This window comes from Pezoporus occidentalis, unplaced genomic scaffold (assembly GCF_034315485.1).
Source record: "Pezoporus occidentalis ecotype Australia unplaced genomic scaffold, CSIRO_AGI_Poc_V1 ctg190, whole genome shotgun sequence".
NCBI lineage: Eukaryota > Metazoa > Chordata > Aves > Psittaciformes > Psittacidae > Pezoporus > Pezoporus occidentalis.
The window spans coordinates 107,193-135,083 of NW_026913749.1; the positions used below are offsets into that span (position 1 = coordinate 107,193).

At 59.6% G+C, this 27,891-nt stretch overlaps 2 protein-coding genes across 4 annotated transcripts; both read right to left on the bottom strand.

The window, feature by feature from the left end:
* Positions 1-1,433: 1,433 nt before the first annotated feature.
* On the bottom strand, positions 1,434-7,694 carry TTYH2 (tweety family member 2). The gene is made up of 14 exons (XM_062616891.1): positions 7,531-7,694; positions 6,893-7,065; positions 5,736-5,847; positions 5,015-5,235; positions 4,842-4,937; positions 4,697-4,769; positions 4,541-4,610; positions 4,358-4,413; positions 4,177-4,269; positions 4,008-4,100; positions 3,776-3,918; positions 3,479-3,664; positions 2,692-2,770; positions 1,434-1,736 (listed from the first exon to the last, which is right to left on the bottom strand). The coding sequence occupies exons 1-14, from the start codon at positions 7,657-7,659 to the stop codon at positions 1,656-1,658; spliced, it is 1,605 nt and encodes a 534-aa protein (XP_062472875.1). The 5' UTR covers positions 7,660-7,694; the 3' UTR covers positions 1,434-1,655.
* A 762-nt stretch (positions 7,695-8,456) lies between these two features.
* On the bottom strand, positions 8,457-18,875 carry RPL38 (ribosomal protein L38). Of its 3 annotated transcripts, none has more exons than XM_062616876.1 (5): positions 18,871-18,875; positions 9,901-9,932; positions 9,631-9,691; positions 8,667-8,789; positions 8,457-8,538 (listed from the first exon to the last, which is right to left on the bottom strand). In XM_062616876.1, exons 2-5 carry the CDS (start codon positions 9,901-9,903, stop codon positions 8,513-8,515), a joined length of 213 nt encoding a protein of 70 aa, XP_062472860.1. In that variant the 5' UTR covers positions 9,904-9,932; positions 18,871-18,875; the 3' UTR covers positions 8,457-8,512. The 3 variants fall into 3 exon arrangements, with proteins under 3 accessions (XP_062472860.1, XP_062472858.1, XP_062472859.1); XM_062616874.1 differs by lacking the exon at positions 18,871-18,875 and adding an exon at positions 10,148-10,439; XM_062616875.1 differs by lacking the exon at positions 18,871-18,875 and adding an exon at positions 10,125-10,202.
* Between the last annotated feature and the right edge of the window lie 9,016 nt (positions 18,876-27,891).

Consider the following 27,891-nt stretch of genomic DNA (forward strand, 5'->3'; position numbering starts at 1 on the left):
GGGTCTGCTTCATAGCCCTGCTATGGGGGAATGGGCACCAGGCTGGGGCCCCTGTGTGAGGGGACTGGGCCGTGGCCGTTGTTGGGGATGCGCTCTGTGCTCCCCCGACCCCTCCTGCTCGGCCCTGGGAGGGGGGAATGCTGCCTCCTTCCCGCGGGAGCAGGAGGGGATCCCGGGAGAGGCAGCCCTGCAGCTGCAGGAGTTGGCCCCAGGGATGCAGGGGCTTGGATCCAGTGGGGTCTGGCATCCGGAGCCAGCGCTGCCCCCCGCACACCCGAGCACTCCATGGAATCCCAGCCTGGTTCAGGGTGGAAGGGAGCTTAGAGCTCTCCCAGCACCCCAGCGGGGTGGGCAGGAGGGGTGCCTGGAGCAGCTCAGCCCAGAGAAACCCGCACTGAGGAGCATGTTTAGTACAAGTGTTTATTGTCCTTTCCCCACAGGGCACATCCGCATCGGGCTCCAGCCCCTGGGGAGGTTTAGTTCACATGCGTTTAACACCAGCTCTACTACCAGTACCATTACAGTCAAACATCAACCCCCAACTCCCCCCCCCCCCCCAATATTCCCTGGAAGGAAGTTTCCAACAGGGAGCATCGCAGTCACACAGAACATGGGTGAAGGGGCTGAGGGCAATATACAGGTTATCGTTAAAAGACACAGTGAGTCGCTGCTATCAAGTAAGACCCCGGGGCTGGCCCAAGGGAGAGCCTGGCTCCCCCAGCTGTTAGCCGAAGCAGGGATGAGGGGATGGAAAACCACAGCCAGCAGCGCAGGAGGCTGCTGCCTGCAGGGAGATGAGGGTTAAGGGATAAGCCTTTGCTCTCCAGAGAAGTCCACACCAAAACAGGCAGCCAGAAAAGATCCATTTCAGCTCATGCTGCTTCCTCCTGGCTCCTTGAAGCCCTGGCAGGACCATGCCCTCCGCAGGACCACATCCTGCCCCAGGGATGTTCCTATCCCTCTCCCAGGGGGGTTGTGGCTGTCGTGCAGGAGGGGAGCCCAGCCCAGCTGAGCTGAACAGCCAAAAAGAGCCTTCCACCCAGCCCAAAACCTGCTACCGACGTGCACCGCAGCGAAACCCCATTCACACAGAGGCAGCGAGTCAAACTGCACCTCTGCTCTGCAGAGAACTCACAAAACCGGGGAGCAAAGCAAAGGAAAACCAGCAAGGACAAAGCATCCTTAATCCTACAGCCCCTGAACCCAGGGCAGCAGCGAGGGGGACACAGGGAGCAGGCTCCATCCATGAGGAGTGGGAGCTGGGATCACTAGTGGTTGGTGCTGCATTGCTACGGGAGCGAAGGAGGCACCCATGGTCCCAGGCTGGGTGCTCCAGGGAGCTGGAGAAGGCTCCGGTCCGTGGCATAAAACATCCCCAAGTGGGGAAGGACCGGAGGAGCCCACGCGAGGGTGGGAAGCATCTCCAGTCGGCCCCAGTCACTGTCTGCTATAGGAGAGGAAGACTTGAGATAAAGAAGGAGCTGCCAAGGGGAAAGAGGAGGGTAAAGGGAGCCCGGGGGCTTCCCCACCGCCGGGGCTCATCCTCCGGCCGTTGCCGGGCTCCCCACCACGTCTGTCCCGGGTCTCTTTGGTTTCCCATCACAGGAACGCCGGTGGCACCGTCTCCTCCTGCCGGGAGCCGCGCGGGGCCAGGCTTAGGCCGGGACCTCGGTGCTGTGGGGCCGGATGTGCTCATCGGTGACCGACAGGTAGGTGGCTCGCATGCTCGGGGAGTACTGCGGGGACAGGACATGGGGTCAGTGTCACCCCAGCCGTGGTGTGATCCACACACAACCCCTGCACCCCCACGTGCTGCTGAGCCGCCAGAGAGAGCCCGACTATCACAGGAGGGAGCTTAAAGCTCATCCAGTTCCAAAGCCCCTCTCCAGGTTTCCTGCAGCCCCTTCAGGCACTGGAGCTGCTCTCAGGTCTCCCCTTAAGGAGCCTTCTCTTCTCCAGGCTGAACCAGCCCAGTCCCACCGTGCTCCATCCTTTGGGTGGAGGCATTGAAGCAGATTAAACACTGTCAGAAAAGGAGGGGAAAAACTGCACCAAGAAAGGGATGGAGACAGGGACCATTCCCACTCCCAGCACACAGGAGCTGCAAATCCTCTTGTACCTCCCAAGCCCTCTGCGCTCTTCCCAAAAGCAAACGGGCTCCATGGAAGAAGGGATGGAGAGAGGCACCGAGGAGGGGAAGGAGGATGGGAACCCAGGACAAGGCGGGAGAAGGAAGCAGCTGAACTTACTCTTGATGGGCAACTTAGCTCCAAAAGAATTGATGCGAATGAAAATAAAAAGAAGGAAATAAATCAAATAAAGCAGGTGTTAAAAACCAGGGAGGGCTCAAGGCAGCAGCAGGGAATGGGGATGTGCAGGGGTGACTGGGACAAGTGTCCTTTCAAAGTCAGAATGAAGAAATAAAGCAGGAGAGCAAGGGAAGAAGGGAAGACTATTTCAGTCTCCTCCGAGCACGTGGCTGCCGACCTCTCCCCGCAGCATGGAGGGATCTGGGTTAGTGAGACGGGCAGCAAGGATGCGCTCATGGATAGGGCAGGAGGAGGGGGCCGAGCTCACCCCATCCACCATCAATGCCACAGAGGAGCAGAATGGCCCTGTGCCCCCCGGTCCCCCCTCTACCGCCCCCCAGGGATGTCACAAGAAGGATTTGGCCTCGGCCATCCACCGTACCGTGGGGGGAGGAGAGCCTCTGCCGATGAGGGGCACATTCTCATAGCGTGGGTTTCCACCGAAGAGCACAGCTTGGTTCCTGAGGGGGAGATCCCAGCAGTGAGAACCCCTCTCCTCCTGCACCCAGCATGGGGTGATGCTCCATCCCTAAGCTGTGCAGAACCCCCATCCTCCTGCCCCCAGTGCAGGTGATGTCCCTCCACAAGCTGTGCAGTACCCTCATCCTCCTGCACCCAGTGTGGGGTGATGCTCCATCCCCAAGGCATGCGGAACCCCCATCCTCCTGCACCCAGCATGGGGTGATGCTCCATCCCCGAGCTGTGCAGAACCCCCATCCTCCTGCCCCCAGTGCAGGTGATGTCCCTCCACAAGCTGTGCAGTACCCTCATCCTCCTGCACCCGGTGCGGGTGATGCTCCATCCCCAAGGCATGCGGTACCCCCATCCTCCTGCACCCGGTGCAGGTGATGCTCCACCCCCAAGGCATGCGGTACCCCTGCGCTCCTGCACCCAGTGTGGGGTGATGCTCCATCCCCAAGGTGTGCGGTACCCCATCCTCCTGCACCTGGCGCAGGTGATGCTCCATCCCCAAGGCATGCGGTACCCCCGTGCTCCTGCACCCAGTGTGGGGTGATGCTCCATCCCCAAGGTATGCAGTACCCCCCCATCCTCCTGCACCCAGTGCGGATGATGCTCCATCCCCAAGGTGTGCGGTACCCCATCCTCCTGCACCCGGCGCAGGTGATGCTCCATCCCCAAGGCATGAGGTGTGAGGGGGGGTGTCTCACATGTACTCAGAGACGGGTGCGTTGGAGATGGTCTGCGCCGGCGGGTGCAGGCTGCTCTGGCTGCCCAGGCTGCTGCTGTAGCTGCAGAAGCTGCGGAGCTGCCCCCGTGCCGGGTTGTGGCTGGCGATGCGCCGTGCCTGTGGGTTGAAGGGGTCCTCATCGTCCATGTCATCATAGTCCCTGTCCCTGCAGAGACAAGGCACCAATGATCATCCCCCCCCCCGCCCCGGCCCCAAAGGCAGCTCCCCCCGTTCCCAGCTCATGTCCCCAGTGAAGGCAGGGCTGCAGCAGACCCACCGTCCAGTGAAGAGCTTCCATGCTCGTGGTGTGGCGCAGATGATGGTGGAGAAGGAGGCAGCCACCAGCAAGGAGAAGAGAACCAGGTAGAGCAAACCCTCCACCCCATCGTAGCAGATGCCAATGAGGGCATCCAGGTAGTCCTGCAGCAGGAGATGGGGTAGGGCAGCGCGGGTGGCAATAGGAGGACCCCAGGAGATGTGCGTCCCCAACCTGATCCCCCCCAACTCACCTTGTGCAGCCCCCGGCAGTCCAGCATGGCCGTGAGCTGGTGCAGGCTGGTCTCTGAGGAGTTGAGGAGCTGCTGCACCCCCAGAAGGTCTTTCTGTGGGAGAAGGGGGGGTTCAGGACAGCAGGATGGGGAGCACGGGGGAAGAGATGGGGCTCCCCACAGCCTGTACCTCGGCTGTTGGGAATGCGGGCAGCGCAAACTGGATCAGGCCCTGGATCTGGATCTGCATCGTAGTGAGCGAGCGCTGGAAGACGGTGAGAGCCTGCGAGGAGGAGCAGGAGCAGTCACAGAGCTGGTCATCCCATGGGACACCCCTGCTGTACCAAGCGGGGTGCAAGGCTCCCCCATACCTGCTGGAAGGGGTTGCTCAGGCCCTGCTCACAGTACAGGTAATAGTGAACCACCTCTGCAAAGCAAATGGGAGATGTTGGTACGAGCATCCCAGCATCGAAGGGCACCGGCTCCCCAGGCAGGTTTTGAGGTATCACTGGTGTCCCCCCCCAGCACATCTCCACCCCACAACCAGCTCTCACCCGCACTGATGTCACTCTCTGTTTGGTTCATGATGAACTTATCTGGGGCCACGCAGAAGTCGCTGGTGCCCTGTGGGGACAAGAGGGACATCATTGGTGCTGGGCAGGATGGCGACGGGTGCCCTCAGCCCCCGGCTCTGCCCTGGCCCCACTCACCACCGCCGCTGCCGTGTCCACAGCCACAGAGGCCCAGCTGAGGATGAGGGTCAGCAGCCCACAGCACAGCATCCTGCGGGGACAGGGGTGAGATGCGGTGGGATGCGGCTCCCGGCACCGCCGAGCCCGGCACCGCCGTACTCACGTGGTGAGGAGGCATCGGGAGCGCTTGGCCAGCCCCAGGCAGGCCAGGAGGCAGACGGTGAGCACCAGCATGAAGAAGAGCAGATAAGCCAGCCATCTGGGTGCACGGGAAGGCTCCGTCACTCGTGTCCCAGCCCCAGCCCCAGCCCCAGCCCCACCGGCGGCCCCGCTCACCGGTAATACTCAATGTAGGCGACGTGGCCGGCGAGCGCGGTGAGGTCGGTGCTGGTGCCGCGCCACACGGGCAGCCCCGCGAGCTGCAGCACGATGCTGCCCGAGAGCTGCTGCAGGAACTTGAGGGTTTGCAGGTAATCCCCCCGTGGCGCCAGGAGCTCGTTCAGGCGCTGCAGGTGCTGCTCCAGACCCACCTGCATCTGCAGCGTGGTGTCCGCTACCTGGGGATGGATGTGGGATGGTCGGTACCACCAGGGCTTCCCAACATCCCATCCCGGGCAGTGTTCAAGGCCAGGTTGGACACAGGGGCTTGGAGCAAGCTGCTCTATGAAGGGGTCCCTGCCCGTGGCAGGGGTTGGAGCTGGAGGAGCTTTAAGGTCCCTTCAACACAAACCACTCTGTGGTTCTGTGATCCCATGGGATGCTCCCTCCAGGACAGCAGCTCCGTGTCAGAGCCCTGTGCTCCAGCGGGATCCATCCTCTGGACAGCCCTGCCACGGCCCCCGCGGCCCTTCCCAGCCACAAAGGGCCCATTTTGCAGGGTGACATCACTGTCACCCTGTGATCAGCATGGCATGGCTGCCTGGGGCTCAGCCTGGGTCCCTCCAGCCGGATGCTTCCCCCTCCACAGTGCTTTAACCAAACCCAGGATGGAGGAGGGATGTGACCCCGTGGGACATGGAGGGGTTTGGATGTGGGGGTCCCAGCCCCACAGCCCTACCAGCGAGTCGATGCCGGTCAGTGTGTGGTTGGCGTGGTCCAGGGCATACAGCAGCTGGTACACCCCATCGTTGGTCTCACTGTTCCCATAGAAGCCAATGCCAACGGCTGCACTGTGAGCAGAGAAAGGACCCCTGATTACAGGGAGGGAAACGCTCACCCCAACATGGGGCAGGGAGGATGTGGGGACACCGGCTGGACCGGGGACGCTCCCTGGAGCATCCTGGTGTGGGGGAAACCCCTTACCCTTGACAGGGCAGAGCCAAAGGAGACGGGACAGGGGCAGCACTGCAGTGGGGAGGGCTCCCCACAGCTGCTTTAGCACTCGTGATGGAGTCAGAGCTGGCCCCGAGGAGGGATGTGCCGAGCACATGCCCACACGTGCCCGATGCATGCGGTGCCCCCTCCCCACGGCAAACGCCATAAACCCAACAGCCACGAACCCATTCACCACAATGAAGCCTTTAGCATCCACAAGCAGGCTCAGTGCGGCTGCGGGAGAGGTTCAGAGCCCCGGGGGAGCTGCAGCAAGCTCTTTTGCTGCCTTCCAGCGGGCACCCCGGCCCCCCCCGCCACGCTCTGTGGGGTGCCCGAGGCTGGAGGAGCGGGAGCCATCCCGGTGGAAGCACACCAAGATCCTTGGTGCCATTTCCCTGCTCCGCACCACGCTCCAGGCAGCCACCTCGCTCCGCCCAGGGAAAAGCAGCCCCTTTGTCTCGTGGTGGAAGCGCCCACGTCCCAGCCCATCACCCCGGGTCAGGCCGGCGGATGGGCGCATCCCTCCCAGCCATAAGCCGAGATGGGTTTGGGAAGCGCCCGGAACGCCGCCGGCTCCCCTCGCTAATTGCTGTGGTTGCAATTAAGGGCAGGAGCAGCCGGGACCCGGCAGCTGGGTCACGCTGCCGCCCGCCATCTGCTCCGGGCTGGGATTAGCGGCCCGGCCCCGTTCCCGGCTGGGATTAGCTGGGAAAAGGGGCACGGGCATGGTGGGGACAGGGACAGGGGTGGACCGCAGCCGGACCCCAGCATCGGTGGCTGCGAGGATGGAGGCAGGGATGGGCTGTGTTTAATTGCGTGGATCTAATTAAAGTAACTCGTGGCTGGGGCTGAGCACCTCGTGATGGGGACACAGCACCGGGTTCCCGTCCCCATCCTCACCAGCAGATGAGCCCCGCGGTGACGGCCATCCAGGTGACACAGCAGGAGTGGGGCCGCTTGGTCTCAGGGTCCTGGTCCCTCTTGCAGCAGCACAGGCAGATCAGGTACACAGTGAGGAAGAGGAGGTTGAGGCCGAGGCAGACGGCGGACACCAAGCCCAGGAAAAGCAGCGACTGGGAAGGAGAAGGGGCAGTCAGCGCTCGTGTCCCTCACGTGCTGCGGGATGCGAGGGGATGCGGCCACGTCCAGGGCCCCACGGGACGGTCACACGGGGAAAGAGGAAGCGGCCCCGTCCCGGGCCATGCAGACCGGCTCTAAGGGGTGGTGGAGGCACCGGCGCTGCCTCCCCTCCGTTTCGGGGCCGTGGCGGGCCAATGCCCCGGAGCAAGGGGGTGCAGTGGGGGGCCTGCAGCCGGGTACGGGACCCCACCGAGCGCCCAAAGGAGGGGTGACCCGGGAGGGGGGAAGGCTGCGGGGCCGGTACCGGCGGGTGGGGGGGCCCGCTGCCCGCGCGGGAAGAAGCGCGCTTTGTGCGGGGCTGGCACCGGGAGAAAGGGAAGGATTGGGGGGGTTGGGGGGGGGGAAGCCCGGTACCGGTAGCGCTGCCCCGGAGGGCTCCGTCCCCGCGGGGTCGGTACCTGCTGGTAGTCGGCGTCCCGCGGGCGGAAGGCGGCGGGCACGCTCTGCAGGCGCAGCCCGCGGTGGGGCAGGCGGTGCAGCCACGACACCCACCACGGAGCCACGTACCCGGCGCGGGCGGGCGGCATCGCGGGGCCGGGGCCGGGGCCGGGGCCGGGGCCGCGCTGGGGCCGCCGCCGATGGCGGGGGCGGAGGAGGGGGGGGGGAACCGAACCGCGCGGCTCCGCCCGGGCCACGCCCCCGCCCCGGGCCACGCCCCTCGCCCCGCCCACCCCGGATCGCGCTCCGCGTAGGGAGCAGCGCGCCCCGACGCTCCTATAGGGACACTGAGCGTGGACCGCCCCATAGGGGCCTCGCATCCCGTCCCTGCCCTTCTACAGGGGCACCGTACCCATCCCTCCTGCTACAGGGGCCTCACACCTTGTCAGCACCCTTCCTCTGGGGCGCTGCACCCCACCACCCCTCTGTTACGAGGGAACCACACCATGCCCCATCCCCTCCCTGCTACATGGACATCACACCTCACCCCCATCCTTCTATAAGAGGAACCACATCCCATCCTCTCCCTGCTACAGCAGCCTCTCCTTGTCACCACCCTGATACAGGGACACTGCACCCCACCACTGCCTTTTTATAGGGGTACCACACTCATCCTTTCTATAGGAGCCTCACACTTTGTCACTGCCCTGCTATACAGACAGGGCACCTCACCACCTCCCTGCTACAGGGGAACCACACTCCCATCCTGTCCCTGCTATAATGACATGGCCTCCTGTCCAGGAACTATAGAGTAGTTCCACATTGTCCCAGGCCCACCACATCCCCCAGGAAGCACCCCCCAGCATTCCTGAGCTGGGGGCTCAGATCACCAAAGGAACCCCACCTGGTTTGGTTGGGGCCACATGGACAGACACACACCCCCCAGTGGGGAACAGTCACGTTTATTTATTGTAACAAACAACAAAACTCCCATTTATTGGCTCATTTCAGCTCCTTGACAGCCAAACCTGCAGAGGAGAGAAAGTGCTGGTGAGAAACAGCTCCATTTACACAGAACCCCACACCCTGGAGCAGGGACACATCCCAGGATGGGGCTCCCGGTGTGAGGCAGCTCCCCTGGGACACCAGGAGATACCTGGGGGCAGCGACTGCTTCAGCTTCTCGGCCTTCTCCTTGTCCGTGATGACCAGGGTGTAGAGGTACCGGCTGCAGCGCACCTTGAACTTCACATTGTCCTTGTTCTTCTTGATCTTGACGGCTGCGGGGTCAGGAACAGCTCAGGATGGAGCCACCCCAACCCTGCCTGCACTGGAAACCCCCAAATTAAGTGGATTTTGCTGCACCAACAGCCTCTGCTGCATCCAGGGGTTCAGCCCCATGCTCCTCAGAGCCAACAGCTGCATTTTGAGGCTGGTTTTACATCAACCAACGTGAAGAAGTGATTGTAACTCCCACTTCCACACTGCAGACCCCCAACTCCACGCCCAGCGCTTCCCAAAAGCCATTTGATCTGAGCCACTTGGCTGGAGCTGCTGGGAAATCCAAGTGGACCAGCCCAGGAATGCTGTGTGAGGGGCTGTCAGCAGCTCCATCAGCGTTTCAATGCGGAACTCTCCCTCTCACCCACACCGGTGGGTTAACAAAAGGCTTCCAGTGTGAAAGCGCCTCTTCCCTGGGACAGCTGCATCCAAGTAAGAGAGAGAAGAGGGAAAACTCCTCACACATGGCTAAATACTGCACCAAGGCATTGCCAGAGCTTCAATCACTACCTTTGTACGGACAATGGAAGGAGACCCAAGTACGGCCAGGATTCCCTTGTCACCGTGACAGCCCTGACACCCTGCACTGATCTGAAGGCTACAGAGCAGCAGGGATGGGCTCATGTGAAATGAGCTTCCAAGCTGGGGCTGGGCTGAGCCCCGCCGGGTGCACAGCAGCAGCCACCGCTGGAGCACCCGAGTCCCGCACCCACAGCACCCCCCTGCCCAGGGTGGCCTCTCTCACACGTTAACCCTGAACAAAACCGCTTTAAATCCCAGTGCTCCCGAGCCAAGGGGCTCCATGGGGCCGCTCGCTCCCCCCTCACCCCCCACACTCACACTTGGCGTCCTTCCTCCGCGCTGTCAGCAGGAAGTCTTTGATCTCCTCAATCTTGCGGGGCTGGGAAGCAGAGCACCCCCTCAGCACACACCCGACACCCCAGAGCCCCCCCCCCAACAGGGCCTGCGGGGGCTCCGCTCCCTGCAGCCACCTCTGCTCTCCGCCAGGGCCGTGGCAGCCGTAACACGGCGCGGGAGCTGCGCTGCCTCCCGCAGCACCGCAGGGGCCGGGCAGGATAGGAACCCCCCCCCCCCCTCCCCGCTCCTCACCATGGTGCCGGCCGGGCTCGGAGCGCTCCAACCTGCGGGAGGCACAACCCAAGATGGCGTCAGTCCCACCGACCCCCATCGGCCGCCCTCCCGCCGCCCATCGGCCACCCCCGGCTGCCCCCGCGTCCCCTCCGCTCCCCGAGCCCGCCGCGGGGCCGCCCGCTCCCGCACAGCCGCGGATGGCGGCGGATCCCGTACCGCCCCCCCCCCGGCGCCATACTCACAGCTCCCTCCTCGGCGCACAAACCGGAAGTGAGCTCCCGCTTCCGCATACAAGCCTTAAACCCGCCCCCCCCTTGGAGCGCCGCTACGGCTCGGGCCGAGGGACAAAACAGAGCAGAGTCGCGATCGCGGTGGAGGGCGCGATGCCTGTGCTGAGTTGGCAGGGTCTCAGCCCCGTGCCATGGGCAACGGGGGGTGTGCGGGGAGCACCGGGCACCTCTGGCCTCCCGCATCCCTCCGTGCACGGCTGGAAGGGCGGGATGCTCCCTCCTCCTGAGCCCCGGCATCTCTCCGGGAGGATCCAGGAGATGGGGTCCTGCGCCGGGGCTCCCCCCTCCCCTCCACTCCGAGAGATGCTGGGGCTCGATGTCTCTGGATGCTGGGGCTCGATGTTTCAGGAAGGGGTGTAATGGAGCGGCTTTGCCACAAGAGAGAGCTTCAGCCACACTCTAAACCCCTCAAACGACCCTAAGCCGCTGCAATAACCATCTGGGGATCGGGGGGAAGCGAGGGTCCCCATCCTGTCCCTGTATGCCATCAATCCCTCTTATCCTGTCCCCATCCCACTGAGCCCTATGTGTAGAAGGAGCAGTATATGGGGATGCTGGGGTGCTCCTCGGGGATGCGGGTTTCTGGGTGCTTGAATGGGGTCATGGGGTGCAGTGGGGATGGTGGGGACGGGAGGCTGCCCATCAGTGCATCCAGGGACCCTCTATTCATGAAGGGACTCCCCAGCTTGGGTCATCACTTGGAGGGGCTGGACCCCAAGGGTGATGGGAGCAGTGGTGTGGCCTGTCCTGGTCCAGCATTCCTAGGGTGCAAAGAGGGAATTAATGGAGCTGGTGGCTCTTGTGTGGCTGCTGTGGCACCCTGACCCAGCACCCTGTGCCCGTCACTGTATCCCATAGTGCTCCCAGTATCCCACTAAGACCTCTGGGGCATAGTTGGGGTGGGATCTGTGGGGCTCACACAGAGGGGTGAAGCGTTTCAGGTGGGTTGCTTCCCCTTTGCCACCCGATGAGTATTTAATTGTGTGATTTACTTATCTCATTGGAAGGGGCTGATCTACCCGGCTGCCTCTGAATCGCTTCAAAACTGGAGCAGTTTTTCATGTTTCAAGGTGTGCTGAATCGTACAATTAAACCACCACCAGCGTAAATCAACAGCCGAGAGGGACACTGGCTCCTTGGTGTCATAATAAAACCAAACCGGCATGAAAAGCGTCCATTCCAGCACCGATGCTGAATGCTGATGCTTTTAACCCAAAGTACAGCGTGGCCTCACTATGGGGAGTGGTGGTCACATCCCACATCCCTGTCGTCCCCCTCCCCAGCAGCATCCTTCCTGCTCCTCCCTGGAGCGGATTCCCTTTCACTGTATTACCATTATTTAAAAGCTGGGTGGGTGTCTAAATCAACACCAAATAATTCATGGGAGTCATTCCCTCCTCAAAGATGGGATCATTTTACAACCAGCTTTAAATTAAAGCAAAAAGCAAATAAACCCAGCCCCAAACCCCATCGCGCTCCGAAACTGCAGCTCTTAAAACACATCAAACGCGTTTCCTGCCTGCCTCCCACCGGCCCGGCTCCGCTGCCTGATGAAATTCAATTAGCAGCCTTAATTCACCCACCCAACACCAGCTCTAGGTATTAAACCCCTTCTCTGGTTGTGCTTGGGAAGTGCAGGGCCAGGATTGGGGTTGTGTTTAACCCTAGGGTTTGGGGGCATCATAAACCCCTTACCCCAGTTGGGAAAGGAGCCTTCCTCCTCCTCCTCTTCCTCCGTGAGGATGCTCCAGTGAGGTGGATGTTGATGGAGACACATGGAAGAGAACCAGGATGCTGGATCCCCAAACCTTACCAGGACCCCTGGGTGCTCCCCGCGGAGCCTGTTGGGGTGATGTCCCCCCCCCAGGGCCCTTGGGGGACAATGGGGACCGGGTCGGCACGGGTGGCATCCCCCTGGCAGCTCGCACAGGGGTTTATTTGAGCAGCGGTTGGCAGCAGGCGATTAGATGCTATCACCTTATCAGCAGCAGCAGCTCCGGGGGCTGCGGGAGGCGGGAGACAACAGGGGATGGATGAAAAACCAGCAAGGGATGAAAATCTGATGTGGGTTTTCTCTCTTCCCCTCTCAAAGGCCTGATCTGGCGTTAAAGGAGCGCTGAGGATAATCTGCTGCTGGCTCCATCCCTTGGCACTGCTTGCTGTGACCTCCCTGGGGTACAGTTGGGGCTCACCGCGATGTGTGCACAACCAGGGCAGCCCTGGTTTCATTGTGCACGATGACACCATCCTTCAGTGCTTTTCCTGGTACAGGGAGGGGAACCACAGCTTGGGTGTGCATCAGGGTGAGTTCTGAGCTATGGGACCAGTCCCAGCATACCAAGTGTTTCTTGAAGGCCTGGGACAGCAAGGGGGGTGTCCCTGCAGCATCATTTGGTACCCACTGCCTGGACCCCTGGCTTCGCATCCTCACCTGCAGCGCACCTCGATGGAATCAGAGCATCTCCACATGCTCTGGCATGTGCTGGAGACCTGGGAGCACCCTGCCCACCCAGAGTGCTGGTGCTTTCCTTCTCTTGCTCTTCCCTGGGGACACGACCGCCCCTGCTCATGGTCCCCATGCAGCACCCCCAGATGTTTGCTCCTAATGATGCTGCAGCGCTGCTGCTGTCTCCTTCACCCATGGTTTCTGCATCCCACAGGTTAGAGCATGGGAGGCATTGCCCATCCTCGGGGACACAATGTGGTACTTGTGTGACAGGAGATGTGTCCACAGATTACATAGTGTCCCTGGGGGGCTGCCTGCAGGAGTCCCACTGTGGCTGCACCCCACAGCTGCGGAACCCCAATTTGGGCTGTGGTGTGCGTGTCCAAGAGGTGGAAAGCTGAGATGAGCATGCCCGAGATGTGCATGGTCGAGATGTGCACATCTGGGATGTTCAAGGCTGGGATGTGCATGTCTGGGATGCGCGCAGCTGAGACGAACATGACTGAGACGCGGAACATGGAGCCATGCGCTCACCCCATGTGCTGCATGCCCGAGCAGTGCATGCCCAATCCATGTGGACACGCGTGTGCTGCAGACATGCACACGGAGCAGCACGTCCCCAAGCTGCACAGCCCCCAGCCCCAGCCCCTATCCATCCCTTGTTCTCCTTGTGGAACTGGGTTTTGGTCCTCCCAACCTTGGGAAGGTGATGTGGCCGAGCTGGGAGCTGGCACAGTAAACGGCAGACACGGAAGGACCCATTCCAGGGGAGATTCCCCCATCCAGGGAACAAACTGCAGCAGAAATGGATTTTTCCCTCGTTTCCTGGAGTTTCTCCCTCTGGCGCAGAGGAGCGAGGCCCTGCATGGCGATTGCCTGCTCTGAGCGCGGCTGCAGCCGCTGGATGTGTTCATCATTAACAGGGACAGGAACCTCTTCCCAATCACTCTGTATTTTCTTTCTTCCCCCCCGCCCTGCTTCACTCTCATTCTTCCCTTCTCCAATCTTAAAGCAAAGGGCCCTGGCAGCGCTGCTGCCGAACGCCGATCAATTCACTCCTAATGGCAGCTCCCATGCCCTCGCATTCATCAGCACGGCTCTTAAAGAGCATCCGAAGCTCCACGGGCGACTTGGGGAGGGGGGGGGGGGGGAAGAAAAAAAGCCCATTTGGAGGCGAGATGGTATTTTCTCCATCTCTTCCCCTTTTGTTCTTTATCTGCTGAGGACAAAGGCAGGCGCAGGCTCGAGGTGGGGACAGGCAGCGGAGGGAGATGGAATCCCAAGAAACAAAGGAGCTTTTCTTGGAAATACCCTGGAAAGGGAGGAAGAAATTTGGCAATGGGGGACACAGGGGGCTGGGGGTGGTTGGGGGGGGGGTCAGTTCATGGGGGGCATCGCAGTGTGGCCAGAGCAGGGAAAAGGGGGATAAACACAGTGGGAAGTTTCCCGCAGGCATCGGGAGCCGTTTGAAGCTCTTGAATGTATGCTCCTTTTAATTAGGGCTGGGCCGGATCCTGCCCCATGGAGCAGTCACACGGGAGCCAGGATCAGCATCTCCTGGGGAGCGGCTCTTGCACTGCTGCTGGTTTGGGGGTTTAATGTGCTGGGGTGATGCTGCAGCAAAGCCATGTAATATCCAAGTCCCAGCCTCTCAGCATCCCTCCTCAGATGGGAACAATACCAAGGGGTAAAAACCAGCCAAGGGGTGCAGAGCAGGAGGTGCTGGGGTCCCCATCCACAGCCCATGCCCACCAGCATGGGGGGAGCTGGTGATGCTGGTGGTGGTCCTGCTGTTGGGGTACCTGTGTGATGGCATTTATCTGGTGCAGTGGGCACTGATGTTCTCCATGGCACATGCCCCACAGCACATCCTCCATGGTACATCCTCCATGGTGCATGGTCCATGGCCAGGGATGCTGGTGCGGGCAGAACCAGGTGCTCTGCAGAGGAAGGAACAGCGGCTGCTTCTCCAGAGGGGCTTTTCTGCACCTCAGGGGAGATGTGCAGAGAAAAGGGAGAGAAGTTCATCTTAACTGTATGCAATTACAGCACAGCCTACCCGTTCAGCCCCCCTGGAGCCAGCCTCACCCCCCCGGGACCCTCTCCCAGCTGGGCTCTGGGCTCCTCATCTGAAGTTAGGAGAGATAAAAAGGATCCGAGTCCCATTCCCCAGCCCCACCGCTCCCCTGGGCATCAGCTTGTGATGGTCTGAGCATGGGGAATGTTGTGGAGTGGGGTTTTGGGGTGAGGACCCCCACCCCATGAATGGGCACCCCCCTGCATGAGGCAGGACATGCCCAGATCCCTGCTGGCTGCCTCATCCTGCACCATCCCATGGGCCCTGGTGCCTCATCTCGCCTGGTACCCGAGCAGGGAGAGCTGAGGTGATGCCATGATGCTACCCCCTGCTTGCCCCCATCCACCTCCAAAGGGGATTTGCTGTTTAGGAGCACAGGGCAGTGTGTGAGCTGCTGTATCACATCCTTGTGTCACTGGCCTATGTCCCCCTGCACTTGTCTTCATGGAGAGCCACTAATAGTGACCCAGCCTGACACAGCAGAGCCAGGACCATCACCCCATGGGTGCTGCAAGGATGGAGGATGCGCTGAGTGGGCAAAGGTCCCTGAGCTGGTGGCCGTTGGGAGGGTATTGGTGGCCACTGGGTAGGTGCGTGACACGGACGGGTGGCACCAGCGGTGGCAGCGCTGAGGCGAGGGCAGAGCAGCTCCAGCTGAAGTCGGTGTCATCCTGCAGAGGAAGATTATGGTAATTTTCCTCCCCCCTTATGCATAATTTTCCGACTCGGCTGCAGCAGAGGCTGTGCGGGGAGGCTGGGTGATGGGAATGTCATCTGCGATTCGATTATCTCCTCCTGCCTGCCTGCTCCGCTTGCCTTTTCATTCCTTGTGAAGCCTTCATCAAAACACGCAGATCTAATTAGGACAATTACAGCGTGGGGACAGCAGAAACCCACCCAGCGCCGCACTGCGACCGGCTGCCTCCTCTGGGGGGGGGGGGGAACGACACAGGTGCTTTTGGGGGGCCCTGGGGATGTTTTGGGGTGATGGATGGACCCCATGCACTGTCCCAGGGCTCTTTCATGGGGCTGCTCACGCCGGGGTGGTGCTGGCTTTAGGGTGCAAAGGGATGGAAGGGGCTTCAGATGTGGACATGCCACTGGCTGCGGGGTCCATTGCTGGTGGGTGACCCAGAGGCTGCATGCGCTGGGGCCAGGTCTGTGCCCACCTCCCCATCACGGGTCTTGGTGCAGGCAGTGCCACTGCTGCTCCCCGTGCCCCCCATCCCCTCACGAGCCCCCCGCGAGGCTGCGGCTCCATCAGCCTCATTGGTATGCATTCCCCGTGCGGTGGCAGCTGCCGGGACGGGAGCGGAGTGACAGCGGTGACAGGTAACGCCAGCCGCGGGCACGGCGGCAGCGAGGGCGCAGCCGGGGCCCGGCTCCGTGTGCCCGCACTGGGATGTGCCGTGGGGCTGGAGCATCCCATCTGCTGCGGGATGCGCAGCCGGGATGCTGCGGGTGCTCGGAGCAGGGATGTGGGGAGCACCATGCAGCCCCGTGCCCACACGCACCAGTTAACACAGGGAAGGGAAAGCCGAGCAGGCACCCTGCAGCCACCCCTGGGGACAGTGGCGAGGGCTGGTGGCCGGGCAGAGCCGGCTGCTCCGGCAATTAAGGGAAGTGCAAATTGTCAGAGGCTGTGATGAACGCTGCCTCCAAATCCGCATGAATATTAAAAGCCGACATTGCCCAGGCTCCCGGCACAATGAATTCTGGATGAATCTTAAGATAAATCGTTTGGATAACTTAGCGGCAGCTGTACTCCCTCGCCACCAACTGCCTCCAAAAATCATTCCACGTCAGGCGAGAGGAGCCAGAACAGAGACCAGCCCTGACGCTGGGATTTGCCATTCCGGGCTCGGCAGCGCTGGGATCAAGGCAGGAGAGCGCAGGGCACCCAGGGCAACCTGGAAGGCGAAGGCAGAGACTCAGCTCTGGCTGGTACCCAGGAGCTGGTGACAAATCCTGTTACTTGCCACAGTTCCTGTCGCCTTTGGCTGGGGGAGATTTGCTTTGCCTCGGGAGGGATGGCATTTGTCACTGCCCCGTTACGGTTACACGCGCAGCCCCCACAGCTCTTCCGACACCACGTTAACAGCAGCACATCTCACTCCTCCATCCCTGCCACCAGCATCCTCCGGCTCCCGTGCAGAGATCCATCTTCCCAGGAGGAGCCCGGAGGGCCGGGACCGGCTCCCATTGGCATGCAGCCACCGCGCCTGCCGCGTGCTCGGGGTCAGAATGCAGCGCAGGAGCTGCCGCTGCGTCCTTGGGAGCCCGGGGCCTTTGATTTCATCCTTGTGCCACCATAAATCAGGGCTGGAGCTCTGGCAGCACGAGGTGGGGAATGGCAATGGCACAGAGGGCACCTCTCGGGCAGGGGATGTGCATCAGTAGCCACCATGTGCCCCCACCTCCTTCCCTCCCTCTGCAAGGTGATCCCCGGGCCCTCTCCTCCACTGCCAGCTCATGGGATGCATCCATCCCCCCTGGGATGTCAGGAATTGAAAGCTGCAAATGTTTCCTGGGTCTAAATTACACTGACCCCATCAGGCTGCACCCCGCTGTCATCTAGGCTATGAATTGTACATCCACCCCTGCACAGGCTGGGGGGATGCAGCTCTGTGCATCCCTCTGGGCCCTCATCCCACCGGTTCTCATTGCACTGATAGATCCCAGTGTGATGGAGTTGGGGTGATGGAGCTGGGACCTCCAGATGCTCCCAGCACCCCAACCCCAGGTTTGGGTAACCCCAAGGGGTTTCTGTCCCACTGCATCCTGCCTCCTCCTCCTGGCCCCCTGCAGCCACAACGTGCTGGTGCCCTGCCATGGCCCTGCCACGGCGGCGGTGCCGAGAGCTGCAAACCCGACCCTGTGCTGCCAAAAGGCCGTCAGATAAATCAGCAGCTCAGGTGCAAACGGCAAAAGGAGATTAAAGTGGAGAGGAGCAGATTGAATCAGGGGCCATTAACAGATTAAATCATTACACACAATCAGATCAACGCACAAATAACATGAATAATAAGCATGGCTCAGAGGCACCCGTTCATGCTTCCAATTCATTGCAACCAGGCGATGAGGGCTGGTGGCTGCCACCACCCAAGTGGCCAGAGGACATTGGTGGCAGCATCCGGCTCAGGTCCCTACAGGGCACAGGATGCAGGGAGGAGCTCCACGGCTGGGGATGGTGGCACCACTTGGGACATCCCCATGGGGTATCAGGGTTTAAAGAACCCCCAGCATGGCCCTCAGGGGTTGTATCCACATGGATGTGTGAGGCAGCGAGGATACAGCAGGAAAAGGCTGCAAACAAAGCCCAGGCAGTCCTGCGCATGGTCATGGTCATCCTCCCTTGGCCTCGGGAGGCCTCAGCCACCATCAAGCATTTGTTCTGCCAGAAGCCTTTCTTCCCTGAATTCCTGCTTGCCAGGAAGGCAGGATGAAGTGCGAGCTGCTGCAGGAACACCTGGGAACAAGCTTTATTATGTGGTGTGACAATGTTTGATGAACTCATACGTGCCCAGGGAAGGGACTAAGTAGGTGAATAAAGGGAGACTATTCTCTGAGACAATCAATAGCCTTCAACTGAACCGTCCCCACTGATGTGACATTTTGATTTTTCTTCTTTGGACATACTAACTGGATTTATGTCCTCTTCAAGTGGAGAGAGCAGGGAGAGAAGTGCTGGCAGCAGGGTGGGCATGGCTGAGTGCAAGGGAGGGCAGTGCGGGTGATGAAGCTGCGGTGATGGGTTTGGGTGTTGGACTGGAGTGATGGAACCCAGGCAATGGGTTGGAGTGATGCCTTGTGTTAATGGGTTGAAGTGATGGAACCAAGGTGATGGATTTGGGCAGGGAAAGGGCTTGAGGTGATGAATTAGTTAATGGTTTGAGTGATGGGGCCTGGGTGATGGTTTGGATGGAGCAAGAGTAATGGCTTGGGGTGATAGAGATGGGGCAATGGACTTGGGGGCTGGGGTTTGGGGTGGTGGAGCTGTACAATAGTACAGGCAGGCAGGTCTGTGCCAGGACAAGGAGATGCCTGGGCCATGTTCTGCAGTTGTAGATGGAGAAAGCGAAAGAGAGAGCTGGATGAGCCGCCCTGAGAGCAGAGGGAGCCGCACATTTGCGACCTGCAGGTACAAGGCAGGCACCTCCTGCACCCACCCTACAACCGCCCTCCCTATGCATCCCTCCAGGCACTGCTCTGGTACCCAGCCAGCCCATCCCTCCATCCATCAGCTTCCACCCCACCGGCGTTTGCCTCCCCCTCATCCCCAAAGCACCACCGCAGCACCCACCGGTTGCTCCCGCCGCGTCTCCGGGATTCCCGTCACATCCGCGGCCCGGGAGCTAATGACTCATCCCCGGCACGGCCATTTGTTTGTGCTGGTTTCGGGTAGACTGATGTTTTTAATGGCACATAATCATTTTTCAGAAGTCATTTGATGCTACTAATCATGGCTGTGATACGCCACGCCGGGATGTGTAATGACATGCTGAACAGGAAAAATGGCACTCGGATACTTGGTTCTTCCCGGTGTAATCTATATTTTACCACATCTCCCTGCCTAATGATACTTATAGCTGTTAATAAATGACTACTTAGACACTTCCCCCCTTCTTTTTCTTTTCCTTCAGTGGGCGATAAAGTAATTCTGGCCTCAAACACAGGGATGGGAAAGGGAAGCGGTGGCTCCAGTGCTTCCCGCTGGAAGCGAGCGGTGGGAAGCTCGTAGAGGAGCTGCTTTTCCTGCTCGGAACTTTTCAGCCTCTCGGTTAAATGAGCAAATGTTTAACAAAAGCCAGGAGCGAAACCATCTTTTAATGGGATGCGATTGCTGCAGCGAGAGGCTCCTCCTGGCCCCGTGCCCACGGCTCGGGATGGATTCACCCGCAGCTCCTGTTATCGCTTCATTAAAGGGATGTTGGCAAGCTGGGTGTTTTAGATATGCTCTTCCTTAAGCAACGCTTTTCCTTCCCCACGCTGCTAAAAGACAGTGAACACGGGATGGGAATGGACTTGGCAGTGCCCAACAGCTCCCCTCCTTGGAGCTTCCCTTGCCTTCATTTCATCCCATCCTATTTCACCTCTTCCCCTCCTTTCCCATCCCATCCCATTCCTCCCCTCACCTCTCTGTCCTGGTGCACATCCCACACGTGCCAGCACGGCGATGTGGGGGCTCCTCTCTCCATGTCCATGTGAGATCCCTAGGGATGTGTCCATCCCTAACACCCAGCCCTGGCAGTCCCATGGCTGCAGCCAGTGAGCTTTTCCCTTCCCAAGGGAATAACCCTGCCAGCACAGCTCCTCCTTCCTCGCGCCCTCACCTTATGACTGGCTGCTTTTCCACACAATAAGGTGGAAATTGGGCTTTGCGGAGCAGTTGTGCGCAATGACTCCTAATGTCCTGGGAAGGTAAATGGCCGAGCCCTAGGCAAAACTGCCCATCACTTAACGAAAACGGCCACGGCAGCACCATTAACGTAATGGTGAGGAACGCTTCCAGCCGCGCCGCAGCTAATGCCGAGCTCCAGCCTCCTCTCCCCGTTAAGCACCCCCTGGGCAAGGTGCTGCAGCTCGCACGGGTGCCTGTATTAGCCCCAAAGGCGATGCCACGCAAGAGCCGCTTGCTGAGGAGGATGCGGTGATGGAGCTGCCCCCGGTGCCGGTGCTGGCTCAGCAGCGTGCTCCGCAGCCCGCGAGCCTCCCGAGCCAGCCGGCATCCTGTCACCTTGGCTGGGAGCAGCGTGGCACATGGGCTGCATGGGGCCGAGTGGATCGGGCGCTAATGAGACAGAGCTGTAATGAATTGCAGCAGGGGCTGACAGGAGCCCTCCGCCGCGAGCCGGCTGTCAACCAACGGCAGCCGCGGCGCTGCCAGGTCAGGAGGAGCAAATGAAGCCCAGGGCTGAGCTTTGCAAAGCCAAACCCCCCTGCCCTGAGGTGGCCGTGGCTGTGCCAATGCTCTGGGTCCATGCTGGGCACCCCTCATCCCTCCTTTGGCGCAGCCAGAGCCGGCAGAGGGATGTGCCAGCCCAATGGGATACCCTGCTCGGGCAGTGGTACCTCCTCTAAGTGTTATAATGTGAAGCTCCTCTTCTTTTTTCCTCCTTCAAACCAGCGAATCGATTGGATGGTGGCAGGAACGAGGCCCTTTAAGGATCTGTGTGATTTAAGTGGAGTCACCCCATCCCCTCCATCCATCATCCTTAATTAGAATGTAATTACTTGTAGATTCCTCTTCTGTTATTCACAGCCCCTCAGGGCCAGGATAGGGGTTCCCCATCATCATGTGCTTTCCCGCCTGGAGCAGGATGCTCAGGAGAGCTTCCAGGCAAAGCATGACCTCGGGGTGCTTGGCTCTTGGGTTGGCAAATTCCATAGCTCTGACTACAACTGCTGCTGGCCCAAGCACCAGCATTGCCAAGGGGCATGAAATAAGCTTGGAAAGCACAGTGGAAGCAAGCTCAGGAGGGCTGGGAGAGCAGGGATGGTGTGGGACAGAGATCTGCAGGGGCTCTGGGATGGTGGGGACACCCTGAGTGCCTCTGCCTGGCATCCCTCATCTTCATCAGCAGAGGTGGCAGCGGGGTAAGGGAACAACTGCGGTACCCCCATGGACCAGGCACAGACTGGGGCAGGCAGAGCCCACCCCTTGGCCCTGAGTCCACTCCTGGCTCTGCCTTCAGAGCTCCCTGGGAGCTGCTTCTTTCCCTTCTGTAAAGGAAAGGACGAGGCGCTGGCCTGGTCACTGGGGCTTGAATCATTTCATCAATCACAGAGCAGCGCTTGGAGGAGGCAGGAGCCAGGCAGGCTGCCTGCAAGGGGGAGGTGAGGAAACCTGCCTGGCTCTGCTGGTGTGGGAGAGACGGATCCAGCTCCAGCATCCCACTGGGAAAACCTCTTGGAGACCTCACAAGGGACTGAGCATCCCAGCCCAGGTCCACGATGGCCCTGAGATGGGGCTCTGGATCCCAACGGCGTTGCTGGGTCCTCTCCCAAAAGGTACCCATGCAGCACATAGGAAATGTCCTCACCATTTGAGAGTCCCCCCTTTACCAGGGTGTTTCTTCTCCCTTCTTCCTCCATTAGAGGCAATTTGGCAATGCAAACGTTGTCGCTGGCAATTACCTGAGCATCCCACAAGCCCCCAGATGAAGCCAACTCCAGCTAAATCCCTGTCAGCACAAGAGTGTGCCAGGATTGTTCCCAGTGGTGCTGGACACGCCGGCAGCTGGCAGAGCTAATGGATATCCCAGTGGATCCGGGGGAAATACGGCTTTTCCATGGCGATGGTGCCAGGCTCGCCTCGGAGCCGCGCTGGATCCCATCCAGCGGCCCCGCCATCTGCTCCGCGCTGCAAACATGTGGGTACAAAGCGAGTGTCACTTGTGTTAATCCTGCAAGATGTGGCAATTGGTTTAATGTCCCTTGAAGAGCTGGCAGCGGCCCTGCCTCCCAGACCCCACCCCAAAACCTGGGTGCTGCTGCTGCCCTGGTGAATCACTGCATCTCACTCCTTCCCCTGCATCCCATGGCCACTTGCCACCATCCCCATCAGCATGAGGGCACAGGGGGAACATGTTTCCTATTGTTAAGACTGTAGATTTTCAGCTCTGTTGTGGGTTTTTCTGGTGTTTTTATTAAAAGAGCCCCCCCAAGGCTCTCTGACACAGTCACATGGCTCATGCCACGTCTCAGCAGCCACCTAATTAAAAACTGGACTTTGGTCAGGCAAGAAAATAGCTTCATCTGGGTGTTATTTGCCTTGCTAATGCAGTGGCAGCTTTCTGCATGGGGTGAGGGTTTATAAAACCTTAATTAAGTTTCACATTTGAAACGAGGGCAGGTACAAGCCTCGGCTTTAATGGCCTTGAAGCCTGGAGATGCAGTGGCAGAGGGTGGCTGATGCCTGCCCCAGCCTGGGGTCCCCACCCCGGCCTTTGTTCTGGTTTCATTCTTCTTTTCCTTTTAATCAACACTTCAGACTGGACCAAGAGCTGCTATTTGTAAAGCTGTCAGGGAGCCTGGCATCCTGCGACTGCATTTCTAGGGATGGGCTGCTAACAGCTCTCCTTGAACGGGCAGGTGGAGCTGGAACAGGGCTCGGGAGCATCACGATGCAGGGCTTGGAGATGTTGTGGCACTTCATGGCACAAAGCTTGGGGACACTGCAATGTAGGGTTTGGGGACGTTGCAGTACAGGGCTTGGGGACATTACGGCACAGGGCTTGGGGATATTGTGCCACAGGGATCAGCATTATGGAACAGGGCTCAGGGACGTTGCATCACAGAGCTTGGGGACATTATGGCACAGAGCTTGGGGACATTGTGGCACAGGGCTTGGGGGTATGACAATGCAGGGCTGGGGGACATTGTGGCACAGGGTTTTGGGGGCATTATGGCACATGGCTTGGGGGCATAATGATGCTGGACTTGGGGACGTCATAGCACAGGGCTTCGTGATGTCGCAGCACGGGGATTGCCATCGTGGCACAAGGCTCAGGGACATTGCAGCACAGAGATGGGGACGTTGTGACTCAGGTCTCATGGACATCATGGCATAAGACTTGGGGACATCCTGACATAGGGCTCATGGACATCACAGCACAGGGCTCATGGACATCACAGCACAGGGCTCATGGGCATCACAGCACAGGGCTCAGGGGCATCACAGCACAGGGCTCATGGGCATCACAGCACAGGGCTCAGGGGCATCACAGCACAGGGCTCATGGACATCACAACACAGGGCTCATGGACATCACAGCACGGGGCTCATGGACATCACAGCACAGGGCTCAGGGGCATCACAACACAGGGCTCATGGGCATCACAGCACAGGGCTCATGGACATCACAGCACAGGGCTCACGGACATCACAGCACAGGGCTCATGGACATCACAACACAGGGCTCATGGACATCACAGCACAGGGCTCATGGGCATCACAGCACAGGGCTCATGGGCATCACAACACAGGGCTCATGGGCATCACAGCACAGGGCTCATGGGCATCACAGCACGGGGCTCATGGACATCACAGCACAGGGCTCATGGACATCACGGCACAGGGCTCATGGACATCACAGCACGGGGCTCATGGACATCACGGCACAGGGCTCATGGACATCACGGCACAGGGCTCATGGACATCACAGCACAGGGCTCATGGACATCACAGCACAGGGCTCAGGGACATCACAGCACAGGGCTCATGGACATCACGGCACTGGGCTCATGGACATCACGGCACAGGGCTCAGGGGCTGTGGTGCAGAAAAGACTTTGGCAAAGGGCTCTGCACGGTTGGCTTTGGGCTCCTCTCCCCAACCCAGCACAATGGCAGCCCATGGCCTATGCACACTGTGGGTCTGCAGACCCTGCCAGGGGCATGAGGGGGGATCCCAACCCTCACTCCCCGTAACGTCCCCAAGGCAGGGATGCTGCAGCGCCCGGTCCGGCCCCGATGTGCAGAAGTGATTTAGACAGTTGTATTAAAATGCAAATTCTGCCCGGCTCGCTAGTTTATCATCTGACTTGTTATACAATTTGCCAGTTATAGAAGAAAAATTACCATAATGGGCCCCTGGGGAATGGTTGTAAAAAGGATACCAAACATTACTTATCAGCCCATTCCGCTACAATTATCTCCTGCTTTTCTTCTGCCCCCCCCAACAGCAACCCCAAGGCAAATTAACCCATCAATAGGAGTCAGGGAGCAGGGGGAGCCTGGGGTGTGCGGGGTCTGTGTGTGCGCCCTGAGCATCCCCCATCTCCCACAGCCCCCCCAGGAATGCTTTGGTATCGCCTCCGCCATCAGTTAAACACACCTCAAAGGGAAGATGCGAGCGTGTCTCTGGAGGAGCAGAGCACAGCCGGGGAAGGGACGGAAGGAGAACAAGGAACCCTTTAATGTGGCTCTAGAAAGGGAGTTAAAACCTCCTCGTTTGTTCTGGGGAGGCAATTTACCCTGTCCTCCTCAACTCCAGTTTGCTGTAAATGCTTTGGCATCGCGGGGGCACCTTTGGAGAGAGGAGAGCTGGGACTCGCTGCTTGCTGCTGCCTCTGGCATGTCCCTGCTTCTCCCAGCATCTTCTGGTACACCCCAGCTTCTCCCAGCATCTCCCAGCATGCACTGGCATGGTCCCTGCTTCTCCAAGCATCTTCTACATTCCAGCATTTCCCAGCATCTCCAGGCACATCCCAGCATCTCCCAGGGGTACCAGCGTGATTCCAGCAGCTCAGTGATGCCCTGGCAGGGCTCTGGGCTCCCCCAGGTCCCAGTTCCAAGCTGAGGTACCAGGTGACTTCTTTGCTGATGCCATCCTCAGCCCCCTGCCCCGTGCATGCGGCCGATCCCAAACCAGCAGCTCCGGGATCTCTCCAGGGGTTGCCCTCAAAGCTGGGTGAATTTTTGGCTGTTTTGGAGCCGAGCCATGAGCGCCAGGTTCGAGGCACTCGAATGTGCAATTTTCCATGCGGATCCTTTCCCAATTAAGCCTCATCCCAAAGGACTGCCGGGAGCACTCCCAGGGTGCAAACTGGCAGGGGCTCGTGCCGAGTGGCACAAGCGGGCGTCCCCATCAAGCATGGAGCTGGTCCAGGCTCCACAATGGAAAACCAGGATCTGGCAGCAGCACTCCTGCGAGGAGCAGGCAGGGAACGGATGACTCTGACTGGCTCCAAGCCCTCCTGCAGCGGGAAGGTCCCATCCACCCATTACTGCTGGTCCCTTCCTCCTGGAGCATCATTATGGGAGGAAAACTGGGAGCCACAGTGGAAACTAAAGCAGGATGTGAGCTCTGGGCCCACCTGCGTCCCTTGGGAGCTGCAGTGGGTTCAAAGGGGAGCTCACAGAGGATGGGGGTGTCGGTGGGGTGATGGGGTGCGAGGGGGAAGCCCCACACATCAGCTGGGGGCTCCCTGGAGAGTTCTCAGCAGGGATCCTGGTTGTGCCTCCTGGAGCTGCCAAGGCCGTGCTGTAACCAGCCACACAACATTAGCTTCCCATCACAGACTGATGTGCTGGAAAACAGCGTATTCCCTTGGCAGAGGCACGTTCCAGACGATGGGATGGCAGCAAGGGACGGGCAGGACGGGCTCATGCTCTGCATGGCTCTGATCCCTCCAGCCCTGCTCTTATCTGGGAGGTGATGCTGTGGTTGCAAGCTGCATCCCTGTCCCCTGCCCCACGTGTGGCCAACCCAAGGAGACGTGCGGGAACACCTCACAGGTCTCCTCCCTATCTCTGCCCAAGGGACCCATGTCTGGGCCACATCCCTGTGTGGCCACCAGCCATGTCCCTCCATCAGGAGGGCACCGCATCCCCAGCCTACAAGAGCATCGTGTGCAGGCGCTGCCACCGAGACAGGCGCTCTGGAGGAAGGGTCTGCACGGGAGGAGTATTTTTAGCTTTCTCATTAACTGAGTGCTTTCAAATTAGCCTTCTATTAACCTCAAAGTAAAATGAAAGCGTTGGAAAGAAAGCGTGGGGGGATTTTATTCCCCTCTTCCCTTTCAGGTCTGAAGTCTCCTGCAGAATATCAAGGTTTTCGTGATTAACGTCACATTTGCCTTGAAGCTCTAATGAAGAGCAGTTGTGTAATGTTTAACTTCTGGGAATAGCAGGGAGGGTGTCTGAGGCAGCTCGGCCTGTGCGGGACCCTGCCGGGCTCCTGCTGCTCTGCTGCTGCTGCCCATGACGTGTGCTGGTGGGGTTTGGGGATGAAGGCGGCTGGTCTGGGGATGGAGAGTCCCGTCTGGCTGCTCACAGGCAGCACAGAGGTTGTCAGACCCCGTTCAGCTCTGTGCTATTATCCCATGGGTCCCTGGGTGGGATGGAGGTGGAGACGGGATGGAAGTAGAAGGGGGATGCAGGTGAAAAGGGGATGGAGATGCAGGAAGGAAAGAGGCAGAGGAAGGATAGAGATGGAGGATGCATGGAGATGGAGGAAAAGAGGAACAAGACTGAGGAGGGATGGAGACAGAGGGAGAATGGAGATGGAGAAGGGATGAAGATGAAGGAAAGATGGAGCAGAGCCTGGCGCAGAGCTAGCATCATGTGCATCCTCTGCTGGTCCTCTCTGTGTCCTGCCACATATGGGGCTGCTCCGAGCGCAAGGAACGGTCCCCAGCCCCAAGACCTGCTATGATCCACCCCAGCAGAGGCAGCATGGGAGGTGAGAGAGCAGAAACCCACAGCACTGGGGTGCTACAGCTCCCACTCAGCCCCATGGGATGACCCAAACCATCCCTGTCCCCGCTGACAGGAGACACGTATGTGTGTGCAGAGAGTCCCTAAACAAACCCCGCACACACACACACACACACAAACACCCACCCAGGGCTGATTTCCATTAAGTGGAAAGCAGAAATAACAGGAACATCAAAGGGAAATTGGAAAGACAGAGGGAAAAAAAAAACTGGGGCGGAGGAGCGGGAGTGGGAGAGACGGAGGAGAAGAAAGGGAAAGGAGGCGCAGCCAAGCCGGCGTCTGTCCTGCAAATTGGAAGTGCTGCTCGGAGGTGTCCACAGGCGACCTGCCAAATCAATTGATTTCATCTGTGGGCAGAGATGCCTCTTCTTTATTTCACACCAATTTGCACGGCCAGCGTTAGATAAAAACGGCAGAGAGGCAGGAAAGGGAGCGCGGGGGGGAGCAGGCGGCAGAAAGAGATGGAGAGGAAGGGAGAGGGGGCAGCGCCGCTGCTGGGACCTGCCCCTGCCGGCCCCTGCCGCGTCCTCCCCCGTACCCCTAGGGACCCATTCCCATCCCGCTCCCCATCTGGGACACAGGAACGAGGGGGAGCCCCCAGATCCCGGCAGTTCTCTGGAGGTGCCACCCTTGTGCCATCCCCTCCTTCCCCGGATGCGGCTCCATCCCTGCGCTGGCGAGCTGGAGACTCAGAGAAAAATACCCGCTGACATCAAGGTTATGTAGTCCTGGGCTGACAAGATGGATTATCTCCCGCAATCCATCACTTCCATGGCTCCTAGTGCAGTTTTCCTTTGGCTCTTTTGCTTCCCCGCTCTTTTTCCTCTCCTTTTCTGCTTTGTTTTTAATTTATCAGCAGACGTTCGGAGCAGCTCTAACAGGCTCCGAGAGCTGCTGCAGAGCACGGGAATGGTCTTCCTTTGGCTGGGGCTGCAGTCCCTCACACAGGCTGTAAACCCTGTGACCTTGAGAGTT